The sequence below is a fragment of the Malaclemys terrapin genome, chromosome 1 (assembly GCF_027887155.1).
Source record: "Malaclemys terrapin pileata isolate rMalTer1 chromosome 1, rMalTer1.hap1, whole genome shotgun sequence".
Lineage (NCBI taxonomy): Eukaryota > Metazoa > Chordata > Testudines > Emydidae > Malaclemys > Malaclemys terrapin.
The window spans coordinates 133,315,655-133,329,503 of NC_071505.1; the positions used below are offsets into that span (position 1 = coordinate 133,315,655).

Genomic DNA, 13,849 nt, shown 5'->3' on the forward strand with positions numbered 1-13,849 from the left:
GTACTTTCTGACTCCTTATTACTCATGGTGAAATAGGAGGAGTCTGCTGTTGGAATTCAGCTGACAATTTGCAAGCAATGCATGAGGCAGAACAAAATCAGGGCCACTCTCCTGCAGCTGTTTTGCCTCTACAGGCCTAACAACAGTGAAACTTGGCTTTGGCCGTAATGTAAAACGCCATGAGTTGAAGACACATGTGGAGCAGATGTGGAGTAAGCATGTGCCATTTGACAGTCACTTTTATGAACATAACCACACGTTAGAGAGGGATCACAGTCAAAGCATCTCTCCAAATGCCTGCTTGTCCAATGGGTATACAACCCCACCATGCTGCGGCATCACCTGCAGAAGGTAGCACTTCTGAGAGTGACATAATCCACCACACACACTAATAATTGCTTCCTACTCTGCACTATCTTTGCTACAAGTTCTGCTTTCACTGGCACTGACTCTACAAAAAATGTGGGGAAATATGGCAGTGTTCAGACTAATTCAGTAGAGTTAGTTGCCTGGATATCCAAATACCCAGCCAAACCGCACCTGCTGGGGGCCTGCATTTATACAGACCAGGTCAGCCCATCAGTAACTTTTGGGTGTTACACTGAACAACTGACTTCATCACCTAGTGTGTACTGTAATGTCACTGGTGACATATAGAGTTAATGGGGCTGATTCTGATCTTGTATGCCAGTTGTATACTTGTGTAACACCATTCACTTCAGTGGTGTTACTTCTGATTTAAACCGGTGTAACTGAGAACAGAATTTGCTCCCAGTGTATCAACATTTGAGATGAAGTGTAATCAAATATAGCTGATGTATCAACATTCAAAACATTATTTCTTTTTCCATTGACTGTGCTACCTCTCTTTAAATGTCCTTTCAAGACAACTAGGAATAAAATAGACCAGCTCCTCCAGGGCCGGCTCCAGGGATTTGGCCGCCCAAGCAGCCAAAAAAATAAAATAAAAAAAGCCACGATCGCGATCTGTGGTGGTAATTCGACGGGAGGTCCTTTGCTCCGAGTGGGAGCGAGGGACCGTCCGCCGAATTGCCGCCGAATAGCTGGACGTGCCGCCCAACCCCAAAGTGGCCGCCCCAAGCACCTGCTTGCCAAGCTGGTGCCTGGAGCCAGCCCTGGCTCCTCCACTGGTGTCTCAGCGTAGATCCACTGGCTTCACCGGAGCTCTGCCTGTTTACGCCAGCTGGGGATCTAACCGCTATTCTCTAAGCATTGCTCTGACCCTCCTTCAAACATCCTGCTTTTCCTCTTAAAAATGCAAAGCTTTCCAAAGCAAATAGCTTCAAACATGGCAGACATCTACAGTATGCCAACCTCGCTTCTCTTTCCATGCTACCGTACTCAACAACTCAATCACCTTTTTCTTTGCCTGATCAAAAATGTCCAAGTCACATGTCCTTCCTTTTCTCTTTGTTTACACAGTGATCACAAGATGTCTGAGAAATTCAGAAAGTCTACATTTTGAGCAAAATAAATTCAAGTATAAATCACACAAAAGTAACTGGAAAATGGTTTCTTGTTAATAAAATTGTTTTCACAATAACTTGAAAAGTGTGCATGTACATAGGCATACACAGACCCACTTTGGACCAAATCATCTGATGGTGTAAATTGATGTAACTGATGTCAATGGAGTGATGCTGATTTACACCAGCTGAGGACCTGACTCTTACAGTGTACGTCATAGGTCAAAAGGCCCACATTCATTACAAATATACACCCACTGCAAATAGAATGGCATGTCAAGGCTGGTGATATTCAGCATTTTGGTTGCACGTGGGAGATTATCTTGCACTCAGACATACGCTTCTGCAGCAACGTGGTGGGTTCTATGCAGAAAATGCTCATCCTCTGATGCTGCACTGAGTCTAGTTTCAAATTTAGGAGCACCCCATCAATGCAGGCATCTCAAGGCTTCTGGTAACTGACATTTATAGCAACTATTGACTTAAGGCCTCTTAAAATACTCCTTAAAGGCACAGAGAATGTGGCATGACTGGTATTCTGGAAAAAGGTTATCTAAACAGTTGGGTAGGGTTGTATGTCCTTCGTGTGTATTTTTAGGAGAGGTTTGGGGGACAACACATGAAATTTGCAAACAGTCCTTGCAAGTAAATAAGTGTTTATCTTTATCAGTTGGAATTATGACATAACTTCCTCCACTGCAGCCCCCAAAGAGAATGTTTTGGACAACATGGAAGCTGCTGTATTTGACAGAGATAAGGGAAAGAAGAATAAGGCAATAGGATATGCCTGAACTATCAAACAAAAAAGCATTCATCTGGGTCTAAGAAGGACTCTCCAGTATGACAGGCAGTTAGTGTTCTAAACAAAGCTGTTCTCTAACATGTCCCTTTGTGGGAAGCTCCCATGAATGCCATACGTTTTACAAGTTAAATGCTGCAGCCTAATTCCAGCACTCAGAGATCACTGTAGTGAAAGTGAAATAAAACAGATGGCCTTTTAAATATTTACCTCCCTGTGTGTATGTATGTGTGGGCACCTTGGCACCTGGATATGGTGACTGGTACATTAAAAATACATAGCTACAGAGATGGTGTGTGTGTGTGTGTGTGTGTGTGTGTGTGTGTGTGTAAAATAAACTAGATATGCACATAAATGTGTATATACAAGATGGGCCTGAACAGCCTTGATGTGAACAATCCTAAATGCTGAAGGGTTAAAAACCTTGAACTCAAGACACACATTTTGCAGCTCAGGCCCACCTCTAATATAGAGGGGCCAGATCCTCAGGTCCTTGCTCAGGGCATGTCTACACCACAGGTGCTACAGTGACACAGCCACAGCTATGTTGCTGTAGCACCATACTATAGACTCTTCCTACGTTGCTAGAAGGGGTTTTTCTGTCGCTGTAGGTAATCCACCTCTCCGAGTGGCTGTAGCTAAGGTGAGGGAAGAATTCCTCCATCAACCTAGCCACATCTTCAGCATGGGTTAGGCTGGGATAACTATGGCGCTCAGGGGGTGTGAATTTTTCAACCCCCCCCCCCCCCCCCCGCTCCCAAGCAATATAACTAGGTCAATCTAAGTTTTAAGTGTTGAGCAGGACTCAGGCAAACTGACTTCGTTCCTGATCCTGCAGAGACATGCACGTGGGCGGAGCCTTAGGCCCTCGTGGAGTCACCACTGACTTCAGTGGGATTTTGTCGGCAAACAAGTTTGCTCACATGGAACTATTTGTGAGCCCTGGTAAGTAAAACTGAGTGGGAATTTTGGGATTCAATACTATGTATATGGGGGGAGGGGGAGATCCTCAGATGGTGTAAACTGGTGTAGCTCCATTGAAGTCCATCCTGCTGAGGATTTGGCCCATTATATGTATTAATAAAAACTCTCAATCAAAAGGCTACTATGTGAGGTAATTAAAATCAAACAACACCAACAAAAAGTATCTGTGGCTGCTTTACAAGTTCCAGATACTTGTTGCCCTTCAGTCAGGGTTGCATTTTTTTTCTGTACAGCACCAGTTCAGGTGTGTGCACCCAGATAGAATTTGTGTACACTGAGTATAAGAGAAGCAGCATATACTGTGTAATGGATCTAATACAAACTTATCTATCCAAATATACATATATCTACAAACAGCATAAATACTTTACCTGGGAGATTATTCACATGTGCAAAATGAAATAGATATTTTTTTTCTGTGGTTTAATATGTTGTATTTGTTTTCATATTCTGGGCAAAAAATGTGTCACTGTCATCGCAGGAGAGACTTTGTTTCCTTTTTTCACTCTCCCGTGTTTGCTGAGCGCTATGTAACCCCCTTGGTAAGCACTAGATTCATATGCATTGTAGTTATTGGGCAGCAGGGTTTCTCTGAATTTGCATTCATCTTGAAAAATTGCCTGGAGGAAAAACAAAAGGAACAAAGCAGTTGCTATAAATATTTTTAAAAGAACAAAGTGATTTTTCTTATTATTATTTGTACAGCAGAAGAACCTGTTATGGTATGCAACAGGTGGTGCCGTAGAGTCTGTGTCCAACAATAAAACTTCTTCAGCACTATTCAGTGTCAGATGCACGCTGATGCCACCTGTTCAGATAATGGACTATGTACTTCTTGTCACCCATTAACAAGTTAATTCATACTAAATCAGGGATTTCTTAATGTTCTCTGCAAAGAATGATTTACATCATTGTCATGCTAATTTGTCGTACACATGACATGGATTTATTCCTCCTCCCTTCAAAAAAATGATTTGTCATTTATAGAGGAATAATGTTACCTGCCAGAAATCCTGCAACCCTTTTTCACATGAACGGTCCCGCTGAGTAAGAACTATGTGCTTTAATACGGGTTTTGCAGGACCAGATCCCAAATTGGTTCTAAATCTTTTTTTTTAAAAAAATCTGATTTAAAATTTATAGGATCAAACACACCACCAAAGAGCTCTCAGGCATGAGAGTGTTTGTACGTTTTGCATGCTGGGTCACTTAAATCTGAGGAATTGGCTTACATATATTTGCATGGAGAACTTTTTATTACTTCACATACTGTAATAAGTACACGTGTAAACTGGCATATAAAGGTTCAGTTGGCAAAAGGGGCTGCATTATTGTGTGACAGGACAAACGAAAATGATTCCATGAGATCAAATGTCCTGCATATGTAATGCCACTAGCACTGATGCTGTAATCCTTTCAGTTCATGCTCTTCTGATCAGATATTTCTGGAACAAATCCATTCAAAGTCCCAAAGGTTTAACCAAGGATGGTACATTTTGCAATGGAAAATACACAACTATTATTGTTTTCTAAAATGTCTTTTAAAAGTTTTTTAGTGGGGGTGAATTGAAACAGTTCAAAAAGGCAGGGGGCAAGGAGGCAGGACTCCTGGGGCAGGCCTGATCCAGTAGTCCCTAAACAGGGCTCAATCCAGCACATGGTACTATTTGCATGCTTAAAAATATCCATGTGTGTATGTACATTGCTGCATTGTGGCCTTGAGTTGTCCTATTGGGATTATTTGCATGAATAAGAATCATTCATGTCAGTAAAAGTTCCAGGATCTGGCCATCGTTTAATGTTTTATTAAAGAACCAAAAAGTTTTATAGAAGTGACAAATTTTTCCAAGGAAACAATTCAGTTGTTTGCACAAAAGAAATTTTCAGCAAACTCTATTCTTTATTTGTAGATAGACCATTCATTAGAGCTAGATGGGGAACAGGTTTTCCTGTCCCCCCAAATTTTCCAGATGTCAGAACAGTTTTCCCTCCTGGATCAGGACAAGGAGTTGAAATTTGAAAAATATTCACAAACTGAAAAAACAAAACAAAACAAACAAACAAAAAACCTTTTGTTTGGGTCAGCTGAAATACTTTGTTTCCAATTTGATCACTGTTTTTTACTATAATTATCTTAAATTTCAAAACAAAAAGTGGTTTCAGACTGGAAAACTGGAATCACAAGTGTCTAAACAAAACATTTTAGACAACCTTGAAACTTTTTTCAAAAAAAATGTGAGTTGAAAAATTTCTCAAAAGTAACCCTTTCCCGCAAAAAAGTTAGGTTTCGCTGAATCAGCATTTTCCCATTAAAAAGAGTTTAACTGAAAAATCCCCAACCAGCTCTACTATTTGTGCTTCTTGCAGGACCTAGCCACTTTAAAGTGGGGATCTCTGGAGGTGCTACTTCTGTTTAGTGTTGAAACTGAAAGAAGTATTTTTCGGGACGTAAGGTAACCAAATGTCCCTATTTTATAGGGACAGTCATGATTTTGGGGGCTTTTTCTTATATAGGCACCTATTACTCCCCACCCCATCTTGATTTTTCACACTTGCCCTCTAGTCACCCTATCGGGACGTGAAAGTTAAATTGCATTCAGCAATCACTAATCCCTTTCACAACTCTTGGGCTGTTCAACCAATTGTTTTGTATAATGATGATGAACAATGTTATTAGTGGCAATGAGTATTTTTTTCTTCTTTGGGCCTGATGCTACAAAGCGGGCTTCTGGGTGGTTTCCTGATGTCCGTATGGCCCTCAGTATTTGTAGATTCTGGGGACCAAACTTACTGCTTATCCTGTGAGTCCACCCAGGTTTTCCCCATGTAAAAGAATTTGAAAGCAACTCCAGTAAAGGAATCTCATGGGTTTTTTCTTACCCACCAGTGGTCCCCACTCTCCGCAATGGGATTTTTGCCCAGGAAAAGGTGTGCCCCCTCTCCTACCCCTAACAGAACTCTTGACAGAACAAGGCTTACCTGGACTAGAAAGGATTTGCAAGACATGTAGACAGAAAAGCCATTTATTGATCATTTCCCCTTTTTGACATGTTCATATTTCTGAGGAGCCCCCTGTATAATCATGCTGGAATACTTTACAGGAACAATACACTGACATCATGCCAGTTGCTGCACTGACTGTCTCGCATGACAGTGTGCCCAGAAGGCTCACTGTAATAATTGAAAGACTGTTTTCTCCACCTGTGATCTCAGTTTTTAAATGGAGGGGGAAAAATACCCAAGGCTTCTTAATCAGAGTTTCGTGCCCAATGTTTAAGACTTGAAAAATAAACTTGCACTTGTACTCACCGTTCCATATAACCTCCCTTTGTTGTTCATTGCTACAAAGAGAGCACTTTTCACCCCAAACAGGCTAACAACACCTCGCTCCACAGTTGATATTTCTAAAAGACCTAAATAAACAGAAAAAAAGTTTATTCTTATAATGCTCAGTCAAAGGACATTAACAACATAATTATTAAAACCCTTATGAGAATGTCCTTCAGAACTTAAAATCTTCCTATTATCCCTTCTATGGAATTCCAAAAATATACAGGGTATCACATTCTTTATTAAATTCTCTAGGTTTTTAGAATAACATTTATAAAATCCTATTCACTTACTATAGAATCCTGTTGGTTTCATCCCTGTTAAACTAGAAAGTCCTGTAGAATTTGGGAATAATTCCTAATTAGTAAATCATAGCCATTGACTGTTCAATACTGTCATTCTTGCCACAAGGAATGTGGGGTTTGTGTCATGAAACTCACCATAACCTTTTAGCTGCAGATGGTTTTATAAATTGCACTTTACAAGAAATTCAAATAAATAGTTAAAAATACATTTCTTTTAATCTTGCAGATTAAAAACAATGGCAATGCTAATAAATGTGGATTAGTTGTGCCCTTTCAAATCCTTCACGTCGTTAAGCTGCTAGCAAACTGCTATTCAAAAGTCACGCTAATATGCTGAGTGAATTGAAAACCTCAAGATTCAAATATCGAACAAAAATGCACGAGTGAAAAAATGCATCAGAAAAAAAGTTTGCAAACTGGTTAGTCTTTTCTACTCTGTAAAGTAAAGCAGAGTAAAAATAAGTTGGTATCTAATTTTGTCCAAGCATTCATGACATGTTTCAGCCTGGAGGTTTCTAGTGCTGATTGATCCTGGAGACTTTTAAAAGGCAACAGATGTAGTTTAGACTAATAATATCAAGCAGTAACATTGGTGTCCTACGCAGGGTAATTACTAGAGATCACTGCAATTAAGTGACATCTATTCTATTTCATTTCTGGATGCAACTCACTGTATTGGTTTTCATTATGAACACCGCTTATCCTTCCATCTGGGAGGATTTGAAGGTGAAACCCGATGCCCACATTGCAGTAAAGCCTCCGCTGCCTCTTGATTCCTAGCAAATAGTCACTCTCCCAGTTCACATCTGATTTCTCTCCTGACATCCCAGCAATGGACCTGGACAACAGAGACTCCCATCCTCTCTCCAGCAATGTGCCATTAGTTCTGCTTACAACTGGATACGATGAAACAATCCCAGCCAGAAAACCCAAGAGAACAAAAGCAGGCAACGTCCAGTGAACGCTGGCTTCACAGGACATAGTGATGAGAAGTCTTTGTGCAATGGCCATCCGGTTCACCTCTCGGGCACGTGGTCAGAATTAATAGCCCTAAAAATACCGCCCTTCTTGTTTTTCTCCCTTCCGCATGGTGGCAGAGGCTTATTTTTGGAAGGCGGATGAAGATTGCTGACATGAAACTAAAGCCTGAGAGCAGTTGGGTTGGGAACAGAGACAGGCCAGCAGAACTCTCACTGGTGGGGACCATGTTTTGTAGCTCCTGCTGTCCGGTGGGCAGCCTCAATATACTGGATTGACCTATCTTTATAGTTCAGAGGCTGTCCCACCCTGCCGCATCACTGTGACATCAACAGCTCGCTAAAGGTAAACTCGCCATGGCTGTAACACTAACCTACTCTCTTTTCCCGGGCTGGCTGAGGTTGGATGAATGCTGTCATCCAATATATGAGGCAGGAACACTGAGTTTTGTTGGATGGTCCGCAGCGGTTGCTGAATGCAAAGGGGACAAATTGGTTGGATAGTCAGATACCTTGCAGTCTTCCTTATTTAGAGAAGAAGATGCAAAAACAATCGTGGACCAGGGAGTAATAGAAACCTTGCCAGCCACTTCCTCCGCACGATATTCACTGAATTTACACTAGAATAGCTCAGGCAGATCAAGGCAATGTTTGGGGAGGATAGGTAATAAATGGCTGTGTTTATATTTCTTTAAGCACCTAACAAACCCAAGGCACCTCACCCTGAATCATCTGAGTGCAAATAGCAGACCTGAGTGTCTGTAACGCAACTTCCATTTGTGGGGTGGACTTACTGTGACTCCCAGGCACGTCACTGAACGTCTCTGAGCCTCTGTTTTCTTGTCTCTAAAATGCAGAGGATATTTCTTTACCAAGCTCCATGTGCCCATGGGATCTTAAAGTATGATTTGGATTTTGCTCACGGTTGTTATTCTCCCTATTTTATACAGGGGTAAAAATACAGAGGCTGTGGGCCAAATCCTCAGGTGCTGCAGAGCTGCACTCAGTGCACTTGTTGTAGAGGGGGATGAGACATAGGTGGCTTGCCACCACCTTTCTGTCCCCGGCCCCTAGTTCTGGAGGCGGTCTGTGGCTGAACAGGCCCCTGCAACACGCTGGAGAACCATCAGGGCATCTCCAACTTGCACTGGCAAATAACTCCCAAAGAGTCACTATGCTGGCAGAATCACTGGAGTGCATTGTGCTCCAGCCCTAGCGCCCTCGCCCACCCTGGAAGGCTCCCTGCCCAAGGCAAGAGGCTGGGCCAGGAGCAGATCGCATAGCACTAGTTATACCAGCTGAGGATTCCCCTTCACTAGGGGAATCCTGAGGTGCTCCCTTAAAGCAGCTTTTAGTCCAGTTTAAGCTTAAGAAGGGCTGAAGATCTTGTTCAGATGGGCTGGGTTACTTGCCTGAGTAAAAGTGTTGTGCAGGTAACTCCCCCCGCCTCTCCTCCCACACTGAGTTGAGGGATGAAACTTGCATGTACCCCAGCTGATGGGCAAGGCCTACTGCCTCTCAGCACACCCACTGCAGCTGAGGCAGGAATAGAAGTGTGGGCCCTGAACAACTCCTATATAGGGGGGGTGTGGCCACTGGATTGTGCAGATTTCCTGGCATTAGTAAATAGTCTAGAAAATTATAGCACCACAGAAAAGTATGACATTACAGCCTGACCAAACTTGTATAGAAAGGTAAACAGTGGGATTGGTCAGGAAAATGCCAAGAAGTAGCTAAAGCAGCTAAATACGTTGTCTTCTGTAGAGGGTGCCTTTGACTTTGCTTTACATCTAATCTTGCCTTGTGATGTCTCCCTTACTGGAGAAGGGGCTGTGATCTCGCATAGTTTTCTAGACAGCAGTGAGAAGGTGAGTCATGTACGCTGAGAAATTGGAGAGGAATTACACTCCTGCTGGGAGAGAAGCCACACTTAAATTCTACAGATACCAATCTGGTGGAAAATGTACCTGAATCAGCCTTTACTTCCTTGAGATCTTAAGGCCAAAGACCAGTTGCCACCCTCCAACAATGGTCTTAGATGACAGTATTTCAGTACAATATTGGAAAATAAAGCATCTTTGGAACACAGTAATACAGATCCATTTTCAAGGTTGTCTAGGGAATTCAAGCAGCGGAGTGTAATACTCTGATGCAGAGTAAAGTGTTTTCAGAAGCATTTCACTGACTTAGGTTCCTAAATCCCATTTTCAAAAGTTATTTAGGAGCCCATTCCATTGAAAGTCCCTTGCTATTGTGGGGCTTGGATGGAGCAAACTCCCAGTCATTCCCACAGGCAGAAAGCAGCACAGAAGCAGAGGATGCGAAAGTGAAATTGCTTGCCCAGCGCGTGTGTGAAACCCAAATTGGTAGTAAAGACTGGGACAGAGAAGAAGAGGAGAAGTTACTGGACTGGGTGCCTGAATGATACACCAGGGCAACCAACTGCAATTCTAGGATAGCCTGCATGCATCCCAGACAGGCAGCATTTGGCGTAGGGGAGTTGGCTACAGAGGGTTGGCTTTCAGCAGCAGGTGGAGATACGGCCTCTCCCTGCTCGCTGAGGGAAGAAAGAGAAGGCACAAAGAGAACCCAGCAACCGCCGATCCCAAAGGAAGCCAGTGAGGAATAAGTGGACTCTACCACTTCAGGAGGGGACTACACACACTTCAGAAATGGTTTTGTGCTTGTCTGTGCTGACTTGAGGCAGTGTGTCAAACACAACAGCTTCCACACCAACAGCAGTGTTAGGAAACCTTTTGCTCCTTAGAGGCTGCCACAAAAGCTTGGTTCATATTTATGAAACACGGTTTACCTCTGTATTCCCATACAACTAGGTTATGGGCCAAAATCCTGCTCTCGGTTACATTGGTATTGGCTTCACTGGAGTTACTGTGGATTTACATGGAGGGAAGAGAGAGCAGAATTTAGCTCTGACATTTTATAGTTGCTGGGCAAGACTCAGCCCAGGTTTATACCAATTTAAACTCTGGCACAGGAACCTGGTGGTGGGAATTCCTCCAGGAGAGAAAGTTGCTGTGGTACAAGGCATCTGCAGCCTGGGGGCTGGGAGGCAAAGGCAGCCAATGCTGCCCGGGAAGGGGGCATAGCCAGGGCAGCTGGTGCATGCACTGACTCAGTGCTTCCTTTCCACAGTAATGGAGCTTGAATGACACCCAAAGGAGGCTAGCAGTGGAAACACACAACTCACTCACTCTCTCTCACATATACTTAGTACATCTCATCTGAGCACCTCAGAGCTCTTTGCAAAGATAGCATAGCTATTCTTTTCTTTCCTGTACAGAGACACATGGAGTTGAAGTTTTTTGTCCAGGGTAATGCAGTAGGTCAGTGGCACAACCTAAATCTCCTGACTCCGCGGCTACTGTCCTGCTCACTAAACCACACTGCCTCTCTACTACTACTTTTTGTCTCTTAGATTTGCCCATGATGAAAGGATTTGCATAGTATGAGAACAAAACATTGAATGTTCCTCATCCTCCCCCCCCCAAAAAAAAAATCAAGACCGCAGCCAGCACCAGTAATTGCACCCACTCTGTGTAAGCACCCATCTAGCCAATGCTACCCAGGAGACAGGAGCTACTGAGTGACATGAAATAAGCTTAACTTGGGATTGTTTTTTAATGTGTCTCCACTTTCCAATCGCAGCAGGAACAATGGTGCTACTGGGAGAATCGTTCATAGAAAAAGCATGAATCTAATGTCTTTGCCTAACAAATCTGGGTGCTCAGTGCCATAAACCAATCTCTAAAATCGGGAGCCAAGCTTTTTAGATAGTCACTCCCCTATCAGTGCTTAAGGAATGTGAGTGTTTGATACCAAGAGCATCTCATACGATGGCTATCCAACACATGAGTTTTGGTTGCTCCTCTTTTTTGCAATAGGACTGTGAGGGCATCTTGCAAAACTTTTTGACAGTTACATGGGTAGGTAATTGTTTTTGGCAGGTCAGGGCATTTTTGAATAATAGGCTTTTAAAAATTATTTCCCCCTCCATTATCATCTGTCTTCATGATAAAGAGCAGGTAACTGGATTTTTGAGCCACAGCGGGCACATTTTCATGGCAATTGTGTAAGGCTCTGATCGGATACCCTTGGCCATTACCAAGAGATCTGCGATTCATTTACCTTCCTCTTTCCTTTTAAAGGAACATGACAGGGACCCAAGACAGTTGGTGGGAAATCAGATCTTCAGTGTAGAAGATGGCAAGATTTTGAAAATTCAGTGGTGATTGGACATTCCCGTCACATCTGAAGAAGAAAGCCAGTCCCCCACAGTTATGCCAGCACCTGTCAGGCTAGTGTGCCATACATTTGTCACAGTCAAATTGGTGTTATGCACCATTAGTACATTATTTTGTAATGGACTGCTCTCGTATGCGAGTACATGTAAATTTGGCTCTTTGCCTCATGTCTCTCCATTATTTGTTTGAATTGTTTCCTAACAACTTATCCTGTAGGTCCGTGTCTTTTGTTCATATCATTTAGTAAAGGATTGTGAATCCCAGAGAGATTGTCCGTTTTGCTACTAACTGGGATTTACCAAGTATTTGTAAAGTATCACTACCTGGTGCTGTTTTGTCTGTCTCATTCTTTGCCGAAAGAACAGTACCGAAGGCCAGAAGCTCAGAGAGAGACTATGGGGGTTCCATAAAGATGATCCCCTCATTTTAGTCTTCCCCTTTCCTACTTCTCCAACCCTTCTGCTATGCTGGTGAAATGCCTTTGTGTATTTAATAGGAGCTAAAGGGGAAGGGAATGTAGCGGGATGCCAGGCTGTGGATATTCTATCCCAGATACCTTAGTCACACTTATTGGTGAGTGGGAGTGAAACTCCTTATATCTCTGGTATTTAGGGAGCGGGAGTTGATCTTTAAGGAGAATGTTAGAGTGCAGTCTTGTTCTATTTGAACCCAAGTTTCGGGGGGTTTCAGCATAGCATTAGACTGCTACTTTCAACTGAGCCACCCAGTATTAATCTTGGATATGAAGAAAAGCAAACCCACCTCACACTTTGGGTTTAACTAATATGGCTGGGAATTTCAAAGGTACCTAAGGCTGTTCAACTCTCGTTCATATTCAATAGGAGCTGGAAGCCAAATTCCCTTAGGCATCTTTGAAAACTCCAGCCTATCATGCCATTTGCCCACACAGATGGGGATGTATCATTCTATGTGAAACTGAGTAGTCTTTGAGTCACAGTGGGGTTCTGTTCTTCAGTCTTCAACACGCTTTGCCTCTCCAAATTAAAAGAGAGAAGGAGATAGCTTTGGAAGTGCAAAAGTAAATGGGCTATATGTAAAGATTCAGATAAAGCAGATGCTAGTCAGTTACTTGGAAAATTCTGATGGTAAGTCAACAGTGTCAAAAGGAACGGTGCCTGGCTTGGACGTTCTCTAATCTGTCCAGTAACAACATCCGTGAATATGTAAATCTTTTCAGAAAAAAGGATTCTAAGGATGCACCAGATCCACTTTCTGCAAGGGTGAACTGTACATTGCAAGACTAAGCCTTATTCCTCTTCTATATGGTTGGGTAGGCATGTGTTTTACCCTCTCATGCTGTGCTAGAGTGGAGAAATTGCCAGTTGCCAAAAGCCCTAAATTTGTATGTTTGCTTTTGTTTTGTGCTGCAGTGTTGGTTAGTAGCAAATTTAAAAGTGCAGGAGGATTGCAGACTAGCTCAAGTGATCTACAGAAAGATTTCTTAAACATTGGGCTTCTTGTTATAGCTAAATACATTGCTATGTTAAAAACCCCAAATGAATTTTACCAGTGTAAGGGGACCTATGGAGCGAAGATTTAACACCTTACATAAAATCTGTCACAGTCTCAAGGGCATGTATCCAGAGAACTAGAACAGAATTAGGAATGTAATGAGGAAGAGGAAAAATAAGACTCCCCCAACCTTTCCCATTTCCAATGGCTTCTAACAAATACGAATAAGTCT

General features: G+C 42.6%; 1 protein-coding gene across 1 annotated transcript; it reads right to left on the reverse strand.

Moving 5' to 3' along the window:
- Window positions 1-3,304: 3,304 nt before the first annotated feature.
- FGF6 (fibroblast growth factor 6) lies at window positions 3,305-7,916 on the reverse strand. Its single transcript, XM_054016437.1, has 3 exons — window positions 7,577-7,916; window positions 6,580-6,683; window positions 3,305-3,890 (listed from the first exon to the last, which is right to left on the reverse strand). The coding sequence occupies exons 1-3, from the start codon at window positions 7,914-7,916 to the stop codon at window positions 3,714-3,716; spliced, it is 621 nt and encodes a 206-aa protein (XP_053872412.1). The 3' UTR covers window positions 3,305-3,713.
- Between the last annotated feature and the right edge of the window lie 5,933 nt (window positions 7,917-13,849).

Bases quoted from the DNA above. Each gene is read 5' to 3' on its own strand.
- FGF6 (XM_054016437.1), bottom strand. From the start codon at position 7,916: ATGGCCATTGCACAAAGACTTCTCATCACTATGTCCTGTGAAGCCAGC. The intron at 6,684-7,576 runs GTGAGTTGCATC...CTGTTTATTTAG, and splicing joins TCATAATGAAAACCAATACA to GTCTTTTAGAAATATCAACT. The intron at 3,891-6,579 runs GTGAGTACAAGT...TTTTTCCTCCAG, and splicing joins AAGGGAGGTTATATGGAACG to GCAATTTTTCAAGATGAATG.